General features: G+C 47.1%; 1 protein-coding gene and 1 pseudogene across 2 annotated transcripts; one reads left to right on the forward strand and one right to left on the reverse strand.

Moving 5' to 3' along the window:
* On the reverse strand, positions 1-24,754 carry OTULINL (OTU deubiquitinase with linear linkage specificity like). 2 transcript variants are annotated; one of them, XM_039842766.1, is made up of 8 exons: positions 24,563-24,754; positions 7,336-7,495; positions 7,218-7,249; positions 7,025-7,116; positions 5,864-6,013; positions 3,738-3,866; positions 2,654-2,812; positions 1-1,742 (listed from the first exon to the last, which is right to left on the reverse strand). In XM_039842766.1, exons 1-8 carry the CDS (start codon positions 24,648-24,650, stop codon positions 1,569-1,571), a joined length of 984 nt encoding a protein of 327 aa, XP_039698700.1. In that variant the 5' UTR covers positions 24,651-24,754; the 3' UTR covers positions 1-1,568. The 2 variants fall into 2 exon arrangements, with proteins under 2 accessions (XP_039698700.1, XP_039698698.1); XM_039842764.1 differs by having other exon boundaries at positions 2,543-2,812; positions 24,563-24,750.
* Positions 6,643-6,758, forward strand: LOC120586471 (uncharacterized; annotated as a pseudogene).
* Positions 24,755-25,220: the final 466 nt, after the last annotated feature.

Here is a 25,220-nt window from a genome sequence, read left to right on the forward strand (position 1 = left end):
TTTAACGTACCTCTTTTTTATTTATAGTAGAAATAATAAGAAAATGTGACAAAACGTCAGCCTCAAACATGTGATTTGTGGGTACATTATGACACTGAAGGAAGCCACTCTTAGAAGGGATTTGTAACTTCGAAGTCGTAGATCACTAGCCAAGACTTTAAAAGTTATTTTGTATTTATTAAAATTCACAACAGACTAGCAGAGTACCTCCAAAATAAAGACTACCAAAATAAACTAGAAAAGTATTTCCAAAATAAAGATGACCAGGAATTAGTTGCTGTAACATATTACCATAAACCTAGTGACTTAAACAACACAAATTCACTATCTCACAGTTCTGGAGGTCAGAGGTCCAACGCAGGTCTTACGGGGCTGAAACCCAGGCCCTCGCAGGCTGAGCTCCTCCCTGGAAGCTCCAGGCGGGAATCTGTGCCCCTGCTTTTTCCAGCTTCCAGTTACCTTATTCCTTGGCTCATGGCTCCTTCTTGCATCTTCAGCACCAGCCATGTTGCATTTCCTTCTGACTGTGCTTCCGGATTCCTCATTTCCCTCTGACTCTGACACTCATCCAAGTCCCTCTTCTACTTTTAAGGACCCTTGGGATTATACTGGTTGAACCTAGAATAATCTCTCTTTTTTGAGGTTAGTGGATTAGTACCTTAATTCTACCTGCATCCTTCTTCTCCTTTGCCATTCAACCCAATATAGTCACAGGTTTGGGGGATTAGGATGCAACATCTCTGTAGGAAGCGGGGGCCATGATTCTGCCTACCAAACATTAATTACATATGTAACTACACCACAGTTTAATATTTTCATGGCAGTTCAATAATTGTCATTCGGTTGCCTTAATGTACAGAATTTATCTTTTATCTATGTAAAATGTATTAAACTGGCCAGATGCTACAGTAACAAAAAATGTAGAGATATAAAATAAATTGTACAACATTACAAAGTAGTGGTTCTTTGTGTGTATGTGTTTATCTATGCATATAAAAAACTATACATATGAGCATATGTGAGTGTATATATATGCACGCACACACATAATTTTACAGTTAATCAAGTGGTTCTAGAAAATCGATATACCACAGAGATTCCTGGGAAGGTAATGCTTACAAAATAAGGCCATATTTACGAGGATCTAAAATCAACCAAAGACAAGGTTCTTGAAGAAGAACATAAACGTTAAGAGATAAAGAAATTCATTCTTTCTCGGCTAGTTCTTTTCCCTACTCATTATCTTCTCTATTTTTTCCTGTTGTTGTTCTTGTCCAAAATAAACGTTCTCGTGCTCTTAGAGGCCCGCCATGTGTGAAGTGACCACAGCCCTATGAACGAGGACAAACCAGCAACCCACACAGATATCAGTGCAGCTACTTTGGAGGAAATCACTGAAAAACAAAGAAAAGCCCCTTGTACGCAGGTGCATCCAGTGTACCTGTAACTCCAAAGAAGAATGCCCTAATAATTCCGTCAGTGGCTGTGACACTAGCTTTGGTTTTCCACAAACGTTTTCCTTGGGAGCGTGACCACTGTCATTGGCAGGTGCCCGGTACATGCCAGACTTAAAAGACGGGAATGTGGTAGTGGCAGTCATTCTCGGTCAGCAGGGAGATCTCTGGCCACTCCCGGAGTGGGTCCTCTGGGTAGCAGACTTCAAAGTCCCTGGAGTTAAACTTGAACAGTCTGAACACTTTTATCTTGACTTCAAGGGTGTACCCAAGTATAAACATATCAATCTGGGGAAGAGATGAAAGAGAAGTCACAGACACACATTTCCAAATTCCTGCCCTCCCACCAGCGGGGGGAGCGTGTTCTTGGGCAGCTCGTGAAATATTGTTCCTGTTTACAGACCCACCCACAAAGCCCTGAGTGGGCACAGAGTTAGGAACAAACGTCCAGCACATGGAAGGCAGGGGACCTCTCTCTAGACCGGCATGAAGAAATCACAGGGAAAAGTTGCTTGGGAAAAAAAAACTAAGAAAACGTAAAGACGTGCTCCTAATAAAAATTATACTGTTTCCCAACAGTTTTATATTGTTTTAAATCAATTTGTATAAAGAAGTCAGATGATTTGTGTACCTCCTGGGAAAGCAAAACAAAACCAAACTAAACAAAAACTCCTTTCTATGGGGATATCAAAGCACTTCTTAGATTTAAAAAATTCCACGATTTCTGTTTATCTGCAGTAAGTGACCAAATGTTTTCCCAAACGTTCTCTCATTTTCCAGCGGGGCTTTCTCCTGGTTGACCTCCTTGGTGGGAGAACCTGTTAGTTACTGGGAAGCAGTGTGCAAGGACAGAATGGTTCCCAGCACTGGGCTTCTCTGGCCACAGGGCTGGAAAGACACACAGCAACGAGCCTGGAGCAGTGAGGCTCATTATGCTTCTTTTCCTCACTGGAGAAGCAATACTATCACCCACCACCTCCGTGCAGCTGCTCTTATCACCGCTGAAAGCAGACTCCAAAACCCCACGTGTTCAAGTACCGCCAAGATCATCCTTAATCAAAAACACACGATTCTTCTGCCCCAGGTACCTGCTCTAGTCCACATGTGTCGCCTACAGAATTTAGGTGATTCATCATGAAGCTCAAAGGATCAGATGATGTTTCCCGGGAAAACAGGAGTCTAAAAAGACTGGGAATGACCTTTTTCATCTTCATTTGTTCGTAAACTTCGGTGACTTGATAGAGCATGATGAACTTTAAAGCTTCATACAGTTTATATTCCAGACTGGCATCAGAAAAAAGGATGTTGCACATATTCCCTCTCTTGTGATAATCCTTAATTCCACTGAAGTGAGTCCACTAAACACACAGATGGAGAAGTGAAATTAGAAGGGTAAAGGTGAACACATATGCCATACATAATTTTTTAAAGTACTTATAAAATAAACCAAAGACTTATAGAGGGAAGTGGAACTTTAATTTTTCATTTTATATCTTTTGACACTAATTTTTTAACCATAAATATATGTTAATTTTACAATAACAAACTAGCTTCAATGAAATATTTTTTTCAAAAAAGTACCACCTACTAAGTAAAATACTCAGCAAGTCAGTTTCCTAAAACTGCTTAGGATAGCTGAGTTACATGGAGGCTACCCCAGTGACCAAGGATGCTGGCTAGCAATCTTTAACGCCCGCCATGTGCCAGGCATGGTTTAAAGCACTCTACATACATTAACTCATTGAATCCTCACGATAACCATACGGGGTAGATACTGTGACGGCTCAGTCTTACAGATGAGAACACTAGGGCACCGAAACATTATGCTGTTTCCCAAGGAGGATTCATTCCGACGATCCAACATCTGTGTCTTTATTAAAGACAGGAAAACCTCTGAGTCAAATTATAGCATGTGCGCTGTCTCCAAGTTATTAATAAGGCGAGTCCCAGAGGGCATTCCTGAGTGCCTTGTCTGGAACTTGCGCCACATTTTTCTGGGGAAATGAAGGTGCTGGATCATTAAGGTTCCTGGCCAGCCCACAAAGGGCTCCTTAATCCATCAAGGGCCTAATATCACAGAGAACAACCCTGCTCTCGTGCACTCGTTGGAAGGAGAATGAACAACAAGCAGAAGAAATCATCAGTTACTAGAAGCAGCTTTTCTGGCTGCATTTCCCACCTACCGAACAGAGTAATATGCCTGACGTCAGAGAAAAGGGACATTTAGGATGGATGCTTTTGTTTCTCATCTTTTACACACACCACCCCCCTCCTGACACTCACCTGCGTTTTCAATAATTCCACACATTTACGTAATTTTCCAAACACATTTGAACCTGTATACCTCTCAGGACCAAAACTGTATTGCTGGATCCAATTACAACCTTGTGAAAAGAGCAGTTTTTCGGGAAGCTTGAAAAGGAAGAAGATGCCGACAATGATTAGTACCTCAACATTGACGACACAGCACTTAATCTCATCTCACTTAGCAATCTTCACTTAAAAACACCGTAACGGCAGTTAAGGAAAAGCATATAATCATTTTTTTTGATTTGCGGGTTCAGTAATTTGGATCATATTCTTAATTCATGATTTCACAACTGACAAAAACCTCGGTATAAGAGTAAATCTATAGAAACTGTCTTTTTGGATAATACATTTTCCAAACTTCTTAGATATTTCCCTTTAGAAATTATTTTTGACCAAACAATGCTAGGGCCACATAGTACAGCTGGGGACACGTGGATTTTAGAATGATGCGCTTTGGGGTGCAAACCCAGCCCTGTCACTCACCAGCTGGGAAGTTACTCAACCAGCAGATGATTTAACCTCTTAGTTTCCTCCTCCGCTATGAATCAAGGGCAGTACTATCCATTTTACAGGACTCTTGCTGGGATTAAGTTAGACCGTGGGATATGTAAGAATCTGATCCGTCGCAGGCATCCAGTGCATTACCACCCAGCCGAGTTCGCAGCCCGGGCCCCGGCTGTATCCTCAGCAATGAGCACCAAGGCCAGCACACTGCATACACTTGACGAGCATTGGCTAGATGAAATGAAACTAATAAAAACAACCCTAAATAAAAATGTTAAGGAACTAGAACCATGTGTAGCTATATGTTACAGGCATATGCTTTATATTTCTTTGCTCCTCCGTCCTTAAATATACATCCTAGATTAGACGTACTGCATTCAAATTAAAAATCCAGGTCATTCCTCAAGAATGTATTGCCTTATAAGCTGTTAAGCAAATGAAAAAGCAAGGTACAGACGGGGAGGAAATATCTGCAAATTACATGCCTGAAAAAGCATTTGCATTCAGAATATATAAAGAACTCTAAAAACTCGATCAATAATTTAAAAACAAAAAACCCAATAAAATGGGCAAGAGATCTGAACAGACACTTCTCCGAGAAGACACTATAAACGGCAAATAAGCACAGGGAAAGATGCTCGACGTCATTACTCACCAGAGGAATGCAAACTAAATACCCAGTGATGTAATGCACACCTATCAGAATGGCTGAAACAAAAATGAAACCAAAAACCCCCCTGAAAACCAAGAAACCCAGACAACGCCAAGTGCCGGTGAGACTGTAGAGTAACTGGCACTCTTAGAAATGACTGGTAGGAATGTAAAATGGCAGAGCCGCTTTAAAAAATGGTCTGGCAGGTTCTTATAAAGTTGAACATACACCTAACATTTCGACCCAGCAATCCCAAAGGGCATGAAAACTCATGTTCATACAAAATCCTGTCTGGGAATATTTATACCAGTTTTATTCATAGTTTTTAAACACTGGACACAATCCAGCTGTCCTTCAGCTGGCGAATGGATAAACAACCTATGTCACATTCGTGTCAAGGAACCACTGCACCATTCACAGAACCACGAGGGTGAATTGCGAATGCATTGTGCCAAGTGAAAAATGTCGATTTGAAAAGCTACGCTTGGATAATTCCATTTATATGACATTCTGGAAAAGGCAAAACTACAGAGACAGAAGACATATCAGTGCTGCCAGGGGTCAAGGTTGAGACAAGGACTGACTATGAAGGGGAGTGAGAGGCTCTTGGGGGCAGTAGCTCCACACAGCATGTGTTTGTCAGAACTCAAGGAACTGTAGAGTAAAAAAGGGAATTTTAGTAGACCACTTTACCTCTTATACAGGATAGGTGCCCCCTCAAGAAAAGATGGTGGCATTAAAAACAAAGAAAACGAAGTGTGACTATCCTTTAGAGATGGTTTATGTGCAAACGGACACGAGAGACCGAGGACCTGGCCAAAGGACCTTCCGGCGCCCCTTCAACCTCAGACGCCCTGTGCTCCAGGCGGCCCACAGAAGCCTCGAGCGTCTGTGCGGCTATTGTCAAGGTGACGTGTGGCGCGCTTCTGCGGTGAGGACGTACCTTCACGATGTCTTTTTCTTTCATCCAGGATGGGAAAGAGAGGCCCTGGCTGAATATCTGAAACAGCACGGACCTTAGCGCGTCGTAGTTATCGCTCTTTACTCGACGAACACACTTAACGTGACGCCGCCAGAACAGTTCCTCATAAGCCTATTGGGCAGGAAAAAAAAAAAAAGAAGTTGTTTCTTACTTCCACTGAGTAAGAGAATAAGGACAGAGAATTCAATTTGTTTTCAGGGAGGTCGTACTCCCAAATAAAGTGGACAACAGAAACAAAAACAGTGATAAATTATGGATGTGGCCGCACGCCATTTTAAAGTGACTTCTGGGTATACAGACTGTGCCGTGTTATTTTAGATGATACGTTCCTGGAAGCCCAGAGCCAGGGGATGTCATTTTGGGGAGACCATGGATACAGCTCAACCGCAGTGAAAAAACTGTAGCTTTAAGACCAGGCTAAAAACACTACTTTCAACGTGCTGCCCACCTTTTTTTTTTTTTGCTTTTGCTAGTGACAGGGTTGGGTAGGACTGCTGGGAATATTTACTAAGATTGGGCCAATGGAAAATTCTAAAAATCCTCAAAATATCTTTGCCAAGGGGCCTGATCCCTTCAAGGACAGACATCTCCCCATATGTGCAGAGATCTGCAGTCTTGACTGGGAGGTAGCTGAAAAGAATACAGCACTTGTGGATGTGGTTCCATAGTTCAGCAGTCAGCACGTCTGCTTTACACATAGAAGGTCCTGGGTTCACGCCCCAGTGGAGCCACGGTCCATGGTCTATGGCCATGCCACCCTGAACCAGCCTGATGTCTGATCTCGGAAGCTAAGCGGGGTCAGGCCTGGTTAATACTTGGATGGGGGACCACCTAGGAAGACCAGGTGCTGTAGGCATAAATAATAATAATAAAGCATACAGTGCTCGAGTCTGCTCAAATCACGGGCTGAATTTACCCATGTGCTCAAAGGCTCTCATCCTAAGTAAAAGGCCCGAAACCATGTCTAGCAGCTGTTTGGCTTTTAAATTACAGCCACAGTTGTTCCTTGTGCCACATTTGGTATTAGCTGATTCCTGGGTCCGCCAAGCAGAATGGGATGTTCGTTTCCTGAATTTTATAGACAGATCCTCCACCTTCCATGCTCTTTATGAACAAACGTACCTTCCGCATCAGCTTGGCTCGGGGCGTTTCCCCTTTCCATTCTCTTGCACAATAACTGAGTAAGTCAACTTCCGCCGCCACACTGAGGTTCCCTGGACCAAACATAAAAGGTAGTTCATTTTCCCTTTCCTCCTCCATCCTGAACCCTTTCTGCACTTTAAAATTAAGGAAACATATGCATGAAAATATTTACTTTTGAATTTCCTCTGCAGATATCCAATCCACCTGAAAGGTAAAGGAAACAATAATGTCAAAATTCTACCTTGATAGCAAGGGTATTTTAGAAATTTAAAGATGACACAGCCACCTACCATTTGAGCCGGTGCCCTAAATACAAGTGCAGCCTTCTGAAGTAGCACAGAGTGGCCACCAGAAATGACACTGCCAACATCACGGACCCCTTTGCTATTCTCCATGTGGCATCTAAGGCTTGGCTTGTGACTAGTGTCCAGGAGTGAACTTGGTCATTTCCTACAAAAATCAAATTTAAAAAAAAAGTCACATCACAATTACACAAGTCAGCTTTGATTAAGGGGAAAAAAAGAAACTGGATAATTTTACCTGCAGAGTGTCTATCACTGATTTCCATAAACATTTTTTAAAACATTCAAAAAGAAATGCCTAGTTCTATAATCAATGTCATATGAGAATATCTTTGTTCTCAAAATTCACGAGGAATAGTGACCACAAAGAGTGTGGGTTTCAGAATCCCTCAAATCTGAACTCAAAATCTGCTTCTCCTACTTGTGTAGCTGGGTGACTATGGGAAATCTAACTTCTCTTACCCTGAGTTGTCTTGATAAAATACTGACCTCACTGGGGAAAGACGGAAAGAAACGACTTAAGAACCAGCACAGTGTGCCGTGCCCTGTGCTGAATATCTGCTGACTCCGAAGATGACGCCAGGGATTCTGCTCAGCACCAAGGACACGGGCAGCATCACAGCAGCGGCCTCGAGCGACGCCACCACCATCCACTTCTGCTCACTTTGAAATTCTTAAATCAGTTACAGGCCATAACATATAGCATCACCTTACCACACGGAACAAGTGACTCAAGCAGCAGGTATCATTTCCAGAAAGTGGCCCACTTAAGAGTCGTGACATGGGGACAGATATGCTACTCATGGCAGACACTCTAATGCCTGAGTGGACAAAAGGGAACATCCACAGGTTTGGAGAGCTCAAACTGTGTGCTTGCAATATTTTACTATGTGTAGTAGATTCCGAATGATAATTCACGTGAGCATGTAAAATGCTGAAGCGCAGATGAGGAAGAGAACTTCTGAACAATGGCCAAACCTCCTGGGGGTCACTGTGAAAGTTTCCTAAACAGTACATGCTTTGGTAAAATTCCAATGACAAACTATAGGAGAAGCCTCATTAATTTGGAATCTACACCTGTAGCATTTTTGATCATCTTTGGTGTACATTTACACTCTCAATAAAGAATTTACCAGCAGATGAAGAAACTAAAAAAGTTACCAGCAAATAAAAATACGCATATTTTTATTTTATCACTTAAAAGGCTATTTCAAATACAGGTGCTTATTGTTTAGAATTGATCGGCTATTCATTATAGACTTACTCCCACCTAGAAATTAAGCAAAATTTTTTTATGAATTATTTAAAAGTGTAGAGCCATACCGCCTTTACAGCTATAATTTAGACTTTGATTATTATTAATTCAGTCTGATTTCTCAACTTTGAAAATTCTGACATATGCAAATATTTTTTGTAAATCCTTAAATTCATGGAAGAACCAGAATTTTGTCTATGTGTTACGTAATTTCTTTCATAGTCATAAACATTTTCTAGAAAAATGGAATGCTGCACATGATTTTAGTTTGTTTTTTCTGTTCATATCAACTTTATATCAAGTTATAAGTTGGACATCTTTACTTATCACTACATATAGATCTACATTATTTTTAAAGAATGCATAATATTTCTATGTAAAGACAGACCATCATATATTGCCTTATTAGTAAACATTTGATAGTTTCCATTTTTCACTCTTACAAACATTGGTAAGCTAAACATTGTCCTCCAACGGCCCTTGTGACTCGCAGTAGCTTTTAGGATAATTTAAGGAGAGGAAACTCTGGGTTAAAGGCTGTACACATCTTTTGTTCTGACAGATGTTGCCCACGGGCCTTCGAAAATGACTCCCACCCCGCGGACGAGAGCGCCTGTTTCCTGACGCCCCACCCCGGTTTTGAGTTCTCACTGGAGTCTGCGATCCTGAATCACACGCTCACACTTCTTCCTTTGTGAAGATCCTCTCAGACAGCACCTGCCTACTTGCTACTGGGTGGTGCCCATCTGTGTGTGGACGTGGCGGGCATCCGTGGGGGGGCCTGGCCGCTGCCCCCTCAGTGGGCACTGCGCTCACTTGCCACAGATTCCATCCGAGCTGCTGCGTTCCTTCATGTTGCCACAGGGCCCCTTGGGGCATTTGATTTGACCTCCAACCAGGCTTTCTCCTGAGCACGAGGCCTTCTCTGCAGCTGCCCGGGGCCTCCACCCGGACCTACTGCAGATCACGGCTTGCCCCACTCCTACACACACGCGCGCGCGTGCACACACATACACACACACACACACACACACGTCCCTAGCCTACTGCCCTTATCCTCGAAATGAAAACCCTCCCACAACTCAACAAAGGGTGACAGTATCAACTTATCAGAAAAAAACACACGAGGCTCAATGCCCCTTCCCATGCGAGCCTAGAACACGAGCCTGAACACCCGGCAGCCCTCCACCTAACGTGCCCAGTTTCTGGTCAAGTAACTCAAGCCACGAAGGGCCAGGGAGCACAATTGTGGGGTCTGGTGTGGGCCCCAGGGAGCAATCTGGAGATGGGACTCGTGAAGGCACGTGTGAGCAGGCTGCTTCCGTCACGCCCTGTGGCCTGGCCTGGCTGCATGGCCACGTCCCACATCTCGCGGATCTGACACCAGAGCCCCCGCCTGGCAGGAATACTAACCACAGCTCACAGACAGGATTGAAGTGCCCCGGATGATGTCACGGGAGTAGGACTTCCGCATCAAAGGGGAGGAGGGACGTACCACGTTTTAGTAGGGAAAAGTGTGCTTCATTGATCATTAAAACAGCTACGGTTTGAGCTTCCACTGTACGCCAGGCCGTGGGCTAAGAGGTTTACAGGGAGAGGTTTATCTCATGTGCTCCCACAAACGCCCTGGTGTAAGGCGGCCCTGGGGCCCCACAGCGTGGGTCCCAACTGGCTGAGTGACTTCACCTCCCTCAGCTTCCGTTTCTTAACTCAGTGTTGGAAATGGCACGTGACAGTGCCTGGGACACAGGGTGCTCAACAGGTGCTCACGCTCACTAGGGTTACTGCGGGATGACATGGAAGTCTCAGCAGTATCCGCCCCTGACAGCTGCAGTGACAGCTGAAGGGTGTGTTGGTCAAGCACCACGCACGTGGCTGGCATACCGTAAGTACCCCATGAATGCCGGTTACTATTTTCACTGCTTTTCCTCGAATCGCCCTTATTTTGCACATGAGGAAATTGCAATAGAGAGTGGTTTAAAAAGTGGTCAAGCCAGAATTCAAAGATGGGGACAATGTGATGCCGGGAGCTGCTTGCCTCATCACCTGACTCTCCTGCCTCTGAATTACAGACCTGAGGACATCTTTCGATCAGCTTTGCTACAGCAAGAGACTTTAAAAGGAGACTTAAAATTTTTTTTGCCTGCATATGTCAATAACTGGATGACAAAAACAGCAGACAGAGAACACCACAAATGAGGGGCCTAGCAAAGCACTGTCATGATCACAGCTTTGATGATCTTGTGAGTCCAATCTCATCTCCCCAAATACAGCTGAGAGCGGATAAAGGTTGACATGTCACAGTCTTCCCTGGGCCCCCCTTCTGCCAGCCTACCAGGGAGAGTTCAGCAACTGTCCACCCCGTCCCCTCCCCCTGCCGGGAGAAGCCCTCTGAACAGCAGGGAACTGGCCTCCTGTGATGCTGACTGGTCTAGTGGGGCAGGTAAGGTTTCACCAGCAGGGCTTCAGGGGAGTGAGAACGAGGGCAAGAGGCAGGGCGTGTGGGTGGCAGGAGCTTTCGGCAGTGCAGCGAGGGTGGCTGGAGGCGGGAGCACCGCCGCTGGGACTGGACCAGTGCGGGGCGAGCGAAATGAGGCTCGATATAAAACGCCACGTGTTTCCATCGCATCGGAAAGTGGATTCAGTGGGTCTCATCCCTCCCCCAATCATCGGCACGGAAACGTGCCTGGAGACCCCCACCCACACCGTCAGAAGTTAAGATATTCTTGAGTGATTATATCAGAACCTCCTAAAACTAACGCCATGGCTGTCTGAAGCTGAAACCTGGTCTGTGATCACTCAGACTATATATGGTAGAGGAGACCACTGACTAGGGCTGAAAAAAAAAAAAAACCCACCGTTTTTTGTGTAAAAATTATAATTAGAATTTTTTTCAATTCACTAAAATGTCCCAAAGCTGAAATAATTCAAACATTCAAACAGGAAACCAAAAAGAAAAAAAACACCTGAAAACACAACTAAGAGACCCTGAGGAGCCGGAAACCGGGTGATTGTGCAGACTGTGGTTCTCCCAGGGAGCCCTGGGCTGTCACTCACGAAACTCGTCAACGCCTGGTTCACTTCCGAATGCGCTAGCGGTGCCCGGGGTACAGACAGCCCGCCCCCCACCACCTCTGCTTCCCCGCGACCCGAAGTGTCCCGCCTACTTCCTCTCCCGGTCGGACGCATGGCACAGCATCAGAGCGCGGTGCTTTCTCTCCGCTTGTCTACACGGTCACCGGCATCTGGGTGACCTTCTCCTGAAATAGAGGTGACGGATCAAGGGCTATCAAATTGGCCACAAAGGAGGGAATGAGGCCTGAGCTAAAGCACATACGAGCAGCTTAATTTCGATGTTCGAGAGAGGAGAGGAAACGAAGATATTGAAATACATTAAACTAATCTTGTTAAAAATATTTAAGGTAAAAAAAAAAAGACTGAATTTAATTGAAAAAATTAAATTCAGATACAACAGATATTCCTGTCTGCTGCAATGCCACGTTATGATTAATGAACAGGAGATGAGAGAGCGGCGAAGAGAGATGGGTGGATTAGGAAGCAAAGGACGAGTGGGGGTGGGGAAGGCGGCCAGCCCGACAGCTCTGCGCTCTCCCTGTGGCGAGGGGCTGGCGGGGGTGTGGCGGGGGGTGGCGGTTAGGGTGCAGAGAGGAGGACGCGAACATGACAGAGGTGTGGGGTAAACCTGTCACGCCTTCCTGAGCTGTGTCGTGGAACACCACTCCCTTTGAAAAAGTGGGTGTGGCTTTCAGAGAATTCTGATCAAGGGCGGTGAGTGCTGCAGAGGGGTAAACTAAGGCCAAGTGGGACAGTGGTCAGGCAAGAGCTTCCTTCCTCTGCCCCTCACCCTTTGCTTAGACTTCTTCTTCCCATGGGGGCTGGGCGCTGGGCTGGCAGGCAGTGGAGTGACATGGGAGACACACGGCCTGCCCTCAAAGAGCTTATGGTCTGGTGGTATGACAGTCAGCGCATCCAGGCCGACAGGGCCACATAACCTGTGCTCCTCAGGGTCAGCACATCCTGGGACAGGGTCTGACCAGGATGCAGAATAACACAAGGCTCTATGAGCTGGATGCCCAGGTAACAGGCAGACCTCCATTCCCCTGTGGGTCACTTCTCTCACAGGTTAGTTCTGAGAAACTCAGAGGCTCGAGAATAAAGCAAAAGATTGTCCATTAGTCCAAACAAATAAACTAAGCGATATGCAAACAGAATGATAAAATGCAGAACACATCCTTTTAGGTCATCGAGGTTTCTAAATAATCGGGAGCACTGCAAGACTAGAGATTTTTAAATGGTCAGCACAGCGGTGTGAAAGCCTGGGTTTAAAATGGTCTTGGTTCTTGCAAAACCATAGGTTAGTTGGTTATTTTTATATCAGTTATGGGGTAAATGTTCAATCTTTGAAATGGTGAGGTCAAAGACTTTCCATGCTTTGTCATTTCAGGTATCAGTTCTGCTCAATTAAGAAACAACAGCCTTCGGGAGCATTTGAGATCTTGCTACCCGGCATATGTCATCAGTCTAGCTCAAATAAACTCATAAAAATTCTGTAAAAACAAAGAAACAATAGTCTTCCACTTAGTGAAGTACTATAACCAACAACTACAAGATCAGTATCACTGAGGAAGAGAACCAACAAGTGAAAGGTTTTTATCTTGAAAGTCATGGCCAGAAAGACATTCAACTGCAGCCCTGCCATACAACTACTGAAACTGTTAGCACAGTTTCAGCAGAACCGGGCTTGCTTTACCCAAGACTCCTGTGAAACTAAGTGTCAGTAATACAACAGGAAACTGTTTCTCACCAAACACTGAGAGAAGCATGTACGTGTGTTTGTGTGCGTGTGTGTGTGTAAGAACATCATAGCTCAGAGTTTTTCATTTACTGGGCACACCTTTAAGGAGTAGTAAATTCAACCCATCACTTTAAAAGGTAAGTTTATTTTTTCTAATCATGCAGAGGGGATTTAAAACCCACCTAACTAGTAAAACACAAAAGCTGTAGCTGGGATAGGCTTCTGCGAAAGAGCACAGCTGTAATTCCTCCTCCAGGAAATCCCAGCACCCCAGGACCACCTGGCCAGGTGCAGACAACTGCTTCGGCGGAACAAGCCCAGGACTCTGGCTTCACTCTGCCATTTTCTAGCTGTGGGACCTCAGACAAATTACTTAGCGTCTACGATCCCCAAATGTGCCCCCATTAGTGGAGACCAACACTGATAACAGAGGGTTGGACTGAAATTAAACACGATAAGCCACGAGAGGGTGCTCATCATGGCAAAGGCACTATGCAGATGTAAACGCCGGGCTGAGTCCCTGGGACGGCCTCCCCTCCATCTTGTCATCAACCAGTGTTTACATACCTCCCCGGGTGGGGACTCTCTGCCTCTTATGGGAGTCCATTTCCTTTTCCAGAATGTTTCTCTCTGTACTGATCAAAAATCTATCATTATTTTATGAATATAGATTAAGCTCCACTTGCAGCCAGGCACTGTGCCAAGAGCTGACGTTACATTTGTGGATGCAACAGACTGGACTTGCCTGGCAGATGGACCCTCTTGGTATGTGTGGAGCACAGCCAAGGCAGTGGACTAGAAGAAAGGAATACGGCTCTATCAGTGGAGGCCCCACAGAACCTGCCCTAGACCTGGCATGGGAAGGCTTGCCTGAGGATGAGGAGCAGAGCCGAGACCCGGAGGGGGAGGCCTGCAAGGCACAGACCAGTAGGGCCCTTAGGTGCTGTGAGAGATGCTGGTGTTTAACTACAGGGCAAGGAAAGACCCCTCCCCCGAGGGATTTAAGCAAGAAGCTAAAGTGATCAGATCTATAACCGTAAATCTTAATTGCTTAGGGCCACGAGAAACTTCTGATTCCTTGACTGTATGGCAACCTTCTAAATCTTTCACAGAATCAGAGACTGATCTGGGCTGAAGGGGCTGGCACCCCACTTGCTCTCCAAGGCCTGAGTCTCAGCGCTCCCCAGCAGAACCATTCCCTCCACCTGGGGCTCCCTCTGCCCCTCCGTCCACACTGCAGGTCAGGTAGGTGTACTCATGGTGTGTCCCTTAGCGGCCTGAAAGCACCACTAAGGGGAAAGGTGAATCTTAATTCACTGTGGACCAGCTCATCTGATGAGCTGTCACACACATGAGGTGAAGAAACTGAAGCCCAGAGAAAGCAAGGAGCCTGAACTTGAACCCCATGTTCTGACTCAAGGTCAGTGCCCTTTGAACGAACTACATAACTGCCTTCAGCGAGTGATTCTCTTCCAAGAATGCAAAACCATTAACAAGCACAAACTTAGATGGCAGCTATCAATTCCACTCTGCCTTTTTCCTGTCTAGATTAAACGCCCCCTGTTCTCTCCACCAGTCCTCACGTGATATGGTTCGCAGAGGTCTCTCCATGGTCCCGGTCCTTCTTCTCTAAACCCTGTCCCCGGGTTAGAACACAATGTCCTGAGTGTGACCCAGCCAGGAGAGCAGTCAATAACATGACCACTTCTTCATTCTCAATCGGAGTCAGCAAGTTTTCTGCTTAGGGTCAGAGAATAAGAATTTTAGGCTTTGCCAGCCATCTGGTCTCCAATTACTCAGGTCTGCTCTGACAGGCTGGGTTCTGCGAGAACTTTGTTTACGAACACTGAGATGTGAATTTCAAGTACATTCCACATGTCAGAAAATGGTATTCTTTCGATTTTTTCCCCCATCAAAAAATGTAAAACCATTCTTAGGTCATGGGCCACATAAAAGCTGAATGGGAGCACACACCGCAATATACAGATGATGTATTATAGAAACTTACATAATTTTACTAACCAATATCACCTCGATAAAAAAATAAATTAAAAAAAAAAAAGAACTGAGTGGGACTGATATGGCCCAGGGACTGTGGGCTGCCGAGCCCCGTTCTAGGTGATCCATTCAAAGTGACACATTCGAGGTGGCGCCCTCACGCCACTGTCTTCCCACTCCGGGTGGAGGTGCTTTCCTGGGGCTCTGGCGCTGGCATCTACCCCACCCTCATCTCCTTTCCCTCCTTCCCCAGGACGAGAGGCTGATGGGAGGTTTAGGAGATTCTGCTCAGCTCCGCCCCCTCCTCTCCTATGGGACCTGCCTGCCTGCAGAGCGGTGCCCTTGGCCTGCTGTCTCCCTGGAAGAGGCCTGGCCTTTCAGGGTGAGTTTAGCTCCGGTGGCTAGCAAGCCCACCTGGCCACACAGCCAAGACACGGGGATCTGATCACTGAGCTGACGTTTAAAACTCTCTGACTCCTTAGTCTACCTTTCAGTTCCTTCAGAACCTGGGAAGGGAAGCGAGCGTTATCCAGGTCACAGGTACAAGTTCGGGACCTCCGAGACCCAGGAGCCGACCTATCTCCCTGCTAAATTTCATGTCACTAGATGTGACTCGCTGCACCAGCCCACCACGCTTTTGTGGCACGCACGCGCTCTCAGCTTAGACCGTTAAAGAGTACGCTTGTCCACTTCCTAATACAAATCATTTATGAGCATGTGACAAGAGAATTAAAGGGACAGTACAAAACGAACCACACTCCCCGTCCACCCTGTGGTGATCTTCCCATAAATCAGTCATTTAGGCTCTGTCACTAATCGTTACTAATCTTTCTAATCGGCTTCGCCTCTCCAATGCCATTTTCCACTCTGTAGCCAGTGGTGGCTTTTGAGGGGGAGGGGTTTGTTTCGTTTTCTTTTTTATATTCAATAGATGATATGTCATATCCCATTTAAAAATCTTTGTGGCTTTTCCTGCTTATAGGAAAAACCCAAATCCTGGCAGCCAGTGAAGTGAGCTGGAAAGGCTTCTGAACACGGTGAGAGAGGAAGTGGCACGTGGCCTGTGGCGCCATCCTCGCCAGAAGCCTTGGGCGCTGGTTCTTCTGTATCCAGGAACCGGCCCCTGGAGAAGTCGCGATGCGCCCACCACCGATCGTGCACAGGGCAGAGGCCTCCCCGTCCTTCTGCCGTCTTTACCTCTCTCTCCTCTCATGGGCTCAGCAACCTTTACGTGGCCCTTTCGGTCAGCTCTCCTAAAAAGAAACCAGTGGCTTCAAAGCAAACTCATCACGCACTATATAGAGCTTTATACTCAAAGTCTATGAACCAGCACCAGCAACGCCACCTGGGCATTTAAAGGTGCCGAGGCCGTGGGAATCAGACTCTGCATCTGAGAGCCGCCCCCCCGCCCCGCCCACCCCGGGCGACGCACGCGCACACCGAGTCTGAGAGGCGCTGTCAAGGAGCAGCGTCATCCTGCCCCGGCTCCACCTGTGGACTTCCCGTTGTATCGGGCTGGGGCCCAGGCACCTATGTTTTTTTAAGTCCTTAGGTGATTCCAGTGCGTCACCGGCTTTGAGAAACGCTGCTCTAGAATAGGGCTTCCTCCACCCTTGGACGTTTGCGTCATCTCCAATATATTACCACGTGCCAAATAGTTTCAAAAATTATAGTTAGGACACATCGTGCCTGATAAAAGAGAGGCTCACTGGTCATGTCATCCAACCACACGGAAGTGTGGCCTGTACTTCATGCCTCTCTCCCTTTGGCCCATGGGAGAAGCTGCTTTTTTACTAGTCAATTGTTGTTTTTCTATGGCTGAGAACCGTGCTCATCCACAAAGGACCTTTGCTGAAATTAACAATAAAGGAACCCAACTATTTATGTGACCTCCAGGGAGTGTGACCAACTCATCCTGACTTGCCTAAGACTTTCCGAGTTTTAGCATTGAGAGTTCCGCATCCCAGGACATCCTTCCGTCCCAGGCAAATGGGGACGGGCTGTCCCCCACCTCCCGGACTCAGTCTGACCCCGATTCCCAGCTCTTCTCTCATCTCTTCCTCTTGCTCCAGAGGGCTGGCCGCCTTCAGGTCCTCACTCCTGCCACCCTCCCCCCTCACTCTGCGGCTCTCAACTCAAATGTCACTTCCTCCGGCAAGGCTTCTCTGCCCCATTCCCAAGCCCCAGGCTTGATGGGATCCCCGCTACACCCTCCTACAGCACACTGTGTCCTTTTCCTTCACAGCACTTGTCACAGTTTATACAAGTGTGTTTGTATGTGATTAGTGTCTGTCTCCCTATGTAAGTAAACGTCTTAAGAACTGGGATTGTGTCTGTTTTCTCTGTTTTCTTGGTGCCTATGTGCACAGTACAGTTAATAAATATTTATTGAATATATGAAATGAATCCATGTAATCAGGATCTAGTCCGTATGTCCCCATGATAGAAACTGCCACCTGGCCCTAGTATTTGTTCTTTCTTCTATAGAATTCGGACTTTTGGTTGGACACATAGATACTCACAATGAAGTCTGTGTCCCATCCTCCCTAGGTGCTGGGTATAGCTGTGTGAGTGAATTCTGAGAAGTGTCATGGGCAATTTTCAGAAGGCTCTCTTGAGAGAGACATATTCCTTGCCTTGCTACTCCAGACTAGCTGGAATATAAGTGTGATGACTGATGTTCAGCAGCCACCTTGGGCCAGGAAGTAGAGGTGGGCATGGTAGCCATGCATGGTGGAAATAAAGTGGAAGGAGCCTGGGCCCCTGACACCATGGAGCCCATTCCAGCCCTGGGAGCCACCTCTAAGCTTTGATATGAGAGAAATAAACCTGATTCACTTATTTAGGGTTGTTCTGTTATTCCGCCAACCTAATTCTAACGAACAGCCTCTTGCTTACTGATCCCTTCCAATTTTTAACATGCATGTCAGAAATAGTGAGCCACCACGTGTTTTCTCTTCCCTGAATTGCAGTCCCATAAATATAAGGCAGGAAGTGAGACTGTGAAGCGGTCGCCTAGTGGGATGGTTTCAAAGTAGTGGAGTGAGCAAGCAGCAGGGAGTCAGAGACTCGGGGTCTTGTCCTAGAGAGCAGAGTGACTTTGGACCTCAGCTTCCTGCCCTGTGAACAAACACAAGGGGGCCAGGCCGTTAACCAGTGTTTCCCTTCATCCTCCACAGCCCTCTTTATGTTAACATGTTTCAGAGCTACGCTGGAGTTAGTCACTTGGGGCACAAGGCACAGGATTTAAACAGTTGTGAAACAAACTGAAGTTCACTAAACTTAAAACATTACTCAAAACCTGCACCACAGGAAAGATGCTCTAGGCACGTACAGAAGATACGTGAAATCTTGACAAATACTAGCCGATACTCCAACCCTGAGAAGCTGATGCCCAGTTCCACAGATCCATTATACCAGTTGACCCGAAACCATAGTTTTGATAAAGAGACTTTTTCACGAGGGCTTCCAGTTTCTAAAAATCAGTGTGGGGGGAAGAAAAACATAAAGGAAGTGGAGAAGGTAAGGAGGAAGGCAAGAGGGAGAACTATACCTTCACATGGTATAGGCTCAACATTTCGAATGCATCAGTCAATGACGTATATGTGGGAGAAGACACTAGAATATTAAAGCATGAACAATAAGACAGCACAAGGCAGGTCAACAAGCACTGGCTGAACAAGCCCTATCGTGACGATCAGCTAAGTACCCAGAACTGAGTTTAACAAATATTTAAAAAAAAAAAATGGAGGGACAGACCACGGATAAAACTGAACTCATAAACTCTCTCTCAGCTCAAGTGATTTTCCCCTCTGCTTCAGATTTCAAAGGAAGGAATCGGTACGCCTGAGTCTGGCACAGCTTCAGGTGTAAAACTGAGAGATACCACATTTATACTAATAATTCCATTGGCTATGTTTGCATTTTAGGGTGAGTGGCAAAACTAATCCTTAGCTACCAAACTGAACTCCAAGCTCGTTTTATAAGTGTCAAGTAAAATGACAAAGAGCTGATCTCGTCCACTGACATCAGTGCCATCCAACCCTCATGCCGAGATGGTGACTGATTATGCTCAGCCCACGCCGGCACTGGCTTGCCATCCCGTCCACTTCCCCTTTCCTATCGGCCGTTCTGCTTCCTCCGTGGCATTTCAACCTGTTCTAGCGGTCAATCTGGAAGACACAGAGCACTCTGTTTTCTTAACACTTTAGAGATCTCACAGGAAAGTTGGGGCCTTATTGTCACAAGTCAACAACAAGCCAAGATGTGCTAGGCGTTATTCTAAGATGCAGAGAAAGATTCTCTCTTTACCAGACAAGAAGGAATTTCATTCACTTCTCTTAAAATTGGGAGACTGAATGCTCCAGGGAGTGCTATCTGCCCTGGCTTGGAGGAGAGACACAAATTGTTCAAAGCATGCTCCCCAATGAGCTTCCACCACCAGCTCCCCTGCCCGCCTCTGTTCCTGAGCCCCTCCGGAACTGGTCTGCACCCACCAGACAGTCCCAGGCCTAGACAGAACAGGGAACTCGTGTCCACTGTAAACAGGACAAGAGAAAGCAGTCTGCTTCTCCTTTCTTGACAGTCAACCCTTGACATTGAATGAGATTCTACTCTCTAAACTGGGGGAGATCTCGCTTGAGAGACTAACTTCTAATTACATTATTACTCCCTCTGCTAGAAGACTAAGCTTAATATTCATTTAGAAACAATAACAAGGCAAGCAGAGAAAGACTTAATAAGGTAATTTAAATCAATATGTAGCTATCATCCAACAATCCTACACAGGCTCAAAGTCATAGTCGCATGGTTAAATCAACAACAAAAACTATCTATTAAATTCTTAATTCAGGATCTATTGACCATAGCATTTTACATGCTATGCTTTCTGCAATTTTTGTTTATTACCTGAGAATCCCAGCAACAGTAATACAGACAATGGTCCTTAGTCTCCTAGAAAGGAATATAACAATTTATCATCCTCTTATTTTAAACATGATGCTACCTGTCCATTCTGGCGCCGATCAAATAAGAAAGATGGAGTATGACTAGAACAAAAGATTACTGGAAAAATGAGTGTATAAACAAAAACTTTTTTTCTTTTGATTTATTATGAAGTGACATTTAAAATATTCTATTAAATTAATTACGAATCTACAAATGTGTATACAACCTCAATTTTGAGAACAGATTGTCCCAAGTACACTTACCAGAGGATTCAACTGGGCAGGGGGGAAAGACCAAATACGCTAATCCAAAAACACCTCTAAAAGGTACACAGAGACTTAATAGCCACGTATAAAGAACCATGTATGCAGGCAGCTTTAGAGTTTCATAATCTCTCTTCTCTGGTCCCCCAGATCTGAGTTACCTTCAGCAACAACAGTGGTATAAAAAGGATAACCCAATTTTAATCTGTAACACTCTAATGTGACGAGGTGACCGTGGAAACCAGAGTGCCTTCAGGTATAAGCCTGAACTGTTTGGGGAGGCTGAAGCAGGCGTCTGGTGGAGGATCTGTTGCGCTTGGAGCCACACTGCCAGGGTTTGGATCCTGGCCACCGCTTACTAGCTAGAAACTTTGAGCAAATTCCGTAACCATTCTGAGCATCGCAGAGTGTTGGTTATAAATATTACATAAGATTATCTATGGGCATTGTCTCCGTGTCCAGCACCGTTAAGAGAATCCAAATGCCAACTGTTACTGCGGCGAGGACAATGCTGGGTAGTACAGGCACAGAGGACAAAACCCACCCACCCACTCCAGGGAGCCAGGTAAAAGCTCATTTTCAAATGAATGACTGTGCCAATCAACAATTTCTACTTAGCTAAAACACATGGTATCAGTAGTTACATTTCATTTGGTATTTATTCTATCTAACAGAAATGTTAAGTGTAGAAATATAAAGGTAGGGCAAACGGGCTGGCAAAAAATATCAACCATGGACCAACCGTTTGGTTTTAAGTATTCTGTTGTGTGCGTGTGCTCTTAATTGCAGTGTTTGTCTGTTTCCTAAGCCCTCCAACTATTTTTTAAAGAAGGAAAATATTTCTCTTTTCGGTCACTACTAGCCCGTGAAGAACCGCAGCTACTCGCCCCGCCCCCTTGGCACACACTGCCCACTTCCAGTGCCCACTCTGCTCCTTGCTCAGCTCTTCGGGGCAAAGGCCTTGAAGGCACCGGGTCCAGAATAACAGCGCAATTCTCGGCAGCCCTTTGCAGTCAGTGTGGAGGAGGGAATGTGTGCACCCCACAATCCTCACCACTCCCCTTGCTGCTGACCAGCCGCCAGGTCACTAGCTGTTCTCATTTGCCCACTCTTCCTTTACACAGAGTGCTCTCCAGGTACACTCACCTGCCTGCCTAGTATGGTACCTGTGGTTCCCCATGGGAACAGACCAGACTGCTTATGGCGGGTCAGAAGCATCTGCTTCGTACATAGTCAGTCCTCTTTGAATGGCTCTGTAATAACGCAATCCATGGTATTAAGGAATATAACTTTTAACTAGCAGAAAAGTCTAGGTAAGAGGTGGGGCATCTTTTACCAGTTTATATGTGACTCGGTTTCCTAAAACGGGGATAAACATAACAACTACCTCACAGTATAAGGTCATGATAACAGTAGATAACCTCGGAGTGCTCCCCGTGGGCCATGCACGGTGCTAAGCACTTTATGTCCAGTAAACAAGCTGACACGAGCAGCACTCAAAAACATTAGCCAGTATCATTATTTCTAAACTTTTGCTTAGCATTACTTTCTCCCAAGCAAAATCTTATCCAGAATAGCATATAAAATAGAGCTGCTCTGTGTATAGCTGGAATGGGAGGCTCTGGCTGATGAGTCCCCCATTCCACACTTGGGAGTTCCTGTTCCCCCAGGCCAGCCCCCAAAGACCAGCTGTAGGAGTTCTGACAGCTCCTGAGAACACCCCTGAAAACTCAGAATCCTCTCTCCCCTCACATTTCTACTAAACAAATGGAGAAGGACAGTGGTGGAGAGGAACTGCTGCCCCGCCTGAACCACCAGGACAGTCCATGAGCCTGCCGCTGGCTAGAGCAGGGTGAGGAGTGTGGGGCACACATCGCCCCCTCCGACGCCGACAGTCACAGGTGTGCTGAGAATCGTGAGCTTATTCGAGTCTCCCCTGTTCCCTTGTTTCCTTCCCAGGCTTCAGGGCATCGCACCAACTGATCTTTGCTGTCTCTTCACTGTTTAATATTCTGATTCTGACAGTGTCTTTCCCATGATACTGTGAACTAAACATAAGTGTTTAGTTCATGATTCTCAATATGCGAGCACTTAAAAAGACACAGTAAAAATGGCTACTGAAATCCTCGGTCCGTCCCTGCCCATTCTGTGGGTTTTCTTCTGCTGTTGTCCGTTTGCTTTTTATTGTCAAGTGTTCCTTGTTATCATCTATTATCTCAAAAGTAAATCTTGGTTCCTCTCTGACCAAAAGAGTTAGGGGTAGGTTAAAAAGCTGTGGTCTTCTAGCTAGGATAAACATTTTTTTCCCCCAAAACATCGCCAGTGAAGAAGGGACACTATGCTCCTAAGTCCTTGGAAGTCATGTTTGAGAGAAAAAAGTTTTGCATAACCTGATCCTGGAATCACATTTTTCCACTACCACACGCCCACTGCAGACCCCACAGGCTGGAGCAGAGGGAAGAATTCTCGCTGGGCTCACAGTGCTGGCACACCTTGAACTTGGTGCGTTGGAAGGAAAAATTCCTGGTGGCTATGTTAAGCCCACAGCAGGCATCATCCCTCCTCCCAAATCAACTTTTTCCAGCTGGTGCCCCTACCTCCATTTCCAACTTTGCTTTCTCTGCCAAAATAAGACAGGGAGAAGGGAAGAAAATAACATAATCAAAAATTCAAATGAATACACCCACAGGAAATATTTGGCTAATTCTCTAATAATCCAAGATGCAGAAAGGCTGGAAAATGAGTTCATTCTCCAAACCTTTGAGAGTGGGAGGTGAGTCAATCACAGCATTCTAGACTGGGAGGGCTTTAGGGATCAGCCAGCCTAATGCTCTCGTTTTACGAGTGAGAACACAGAAGTCCAAAGAGGTTGTGGCTTCCAGGCACACAGTCCTGGGCAGAATGATGGCTAGAACTCATGCCGTGACTCCCAGAAGGGCTCTGTTTCCACTACACCCAACAGCGAAACGCCTGTTGTGTGACTCAAAAGCTCCTGCTGGGACCAAGAACAGCAATTAATAAGCACACCTCGCACCTGCCAACTTCCCATAAACGCCGGAGTACCTGGAGCCCAAACTCTGTGAACAGGCACGGGTCCAAGATTCACGGTGGGCTCCTAGTCCCGGGGTGGGTGGCCACCAGCGTTACGGAAAGGGAATGTGCTCAAAACTGAGAAGCAGCTCTGCGGTTCTTCCTCGGGCCTGGGACTCGAGGGCACAACTGAAAGGACAGCAAGGAAATGACCCTTCACTTCTCCGGTGAGGGCCCAGCTGCCGACGCAGGGGGCAGAGACACCGAGACACGCGTGGTGCGACCCCCGACCTCAGCGGCCCGACCTGCGCGCGACCTGTGCCACACTGCGCTGCTGCTCTTGCCCTTGGTGATACTTTTGTTAAAAAGCCAGTATTCTGTTGTTCAGCGAGTCTCGATTGCTGCGAAGGTGTGGGCCACATCCTCTGCCAGCAAAGCGCGAAACCCATCAACTTCCCTCCAACAACAATCGAGTTCTCGGAGGGGACGGCGAGAAAGCGACACCGCCGCCACTCGGCGGCAGGGCCCGCCCCCCACCGCGGCCGGCGCCCCCCACCGCACCGCACCCCGCAAGGCGGGCTTTCTCTTTCCAGGAACCTGCCGTGGCAGGTCGCTCGCTGCATGGACCCAAACAGCTCTGCCTTCCGAGGACGCTGTCCCTTACTCAGATGCAACCCCGGTCCCCGACGTCTGCCCAAACCTTGCTCAGGGTTTGAGGGGGCAGCGCGTGGACGTCTCCGCCCGCGTCAAGGGCGCCCGGCTTTGGGGGCGCCCGGCGTCTCCCATACCTCGGAGCGCGGTCCCCGCACCCCAACCCCAGAGGGAAAAGGAGAGCGCCTCCCCGGTAGCCCGCCGACCGCCGCCCCCCGCCCCCCGCCCGGCCCCACTGCTCCGCCCGGGGCCCACCTGCCGCGGGGGTGCGAAGCCGCTCCCGCTCCTGCTCCTGCTCTCGCTCCCGCACCCGCGCCCGCGGGGGCCTCCGTGGCGCCGCCATGCCGGCCGCGCGCTGCAGACCGGCGCGAAGCCTCCGCCCGTGGGTCTGTCAGCCGCGGCGGCCGCCCGCCCGCGCCCGGGGCTCGCTTCTCGGCGGCTCGGGGGACGCACCAGGCGCGGGGCGGGGAGGGCTGCGGGCGCTCCCAGCCGCAGCCGGCGGCCGACTGTCGCGCGGGTCCGCCAATGGCGGGCCGCGGCGGTCCTGGGGGCGGGTCATGGGGCGGGGCCTGGAGGGATGGGCGGGGTCTCAGCGTTGAGTCTGGGGCGCGTGCGGAGGCTCCTCCTGGGTAGCGCAGGAGGCACTCCCCGGCATCCAGGCGCTGCTCCTCGGGAAACATCTTGGGGTTTCCATCCTTCCTTGCACTTTACATCGACGGCCCATTAAGTGGGAAGGAAAGGAACGTGGAGGGTGAGATGTTGGGGGAGAGAGGGACCAGTGCCTTTCTTCCTCTCTACTGCAGAATAACGGGATTCCCTTTTCCGGCCCAGATGTCACACTGCTGCTGGGTCAAGGCCAAGGGAGGGCCAGACTGGAATCTAGATGTAGCTGTTGGCTCAGGGCCTGTTCCAC

Source organism: Pteropus medius, unplaced genomic scaffold (genome assembly GCF_902729225.1).
Source record: "Pteropus medius unplaced genomic scaffold, Ma_sr-lr_union100, whole genome shotgun sequence".
Classification (NCBI taxonomy): Eukaryota; Metazoa; Chordata; class Mammalia; order Chiroptera; family Pteropodidae; genus Pteropus; species Pteropus medius.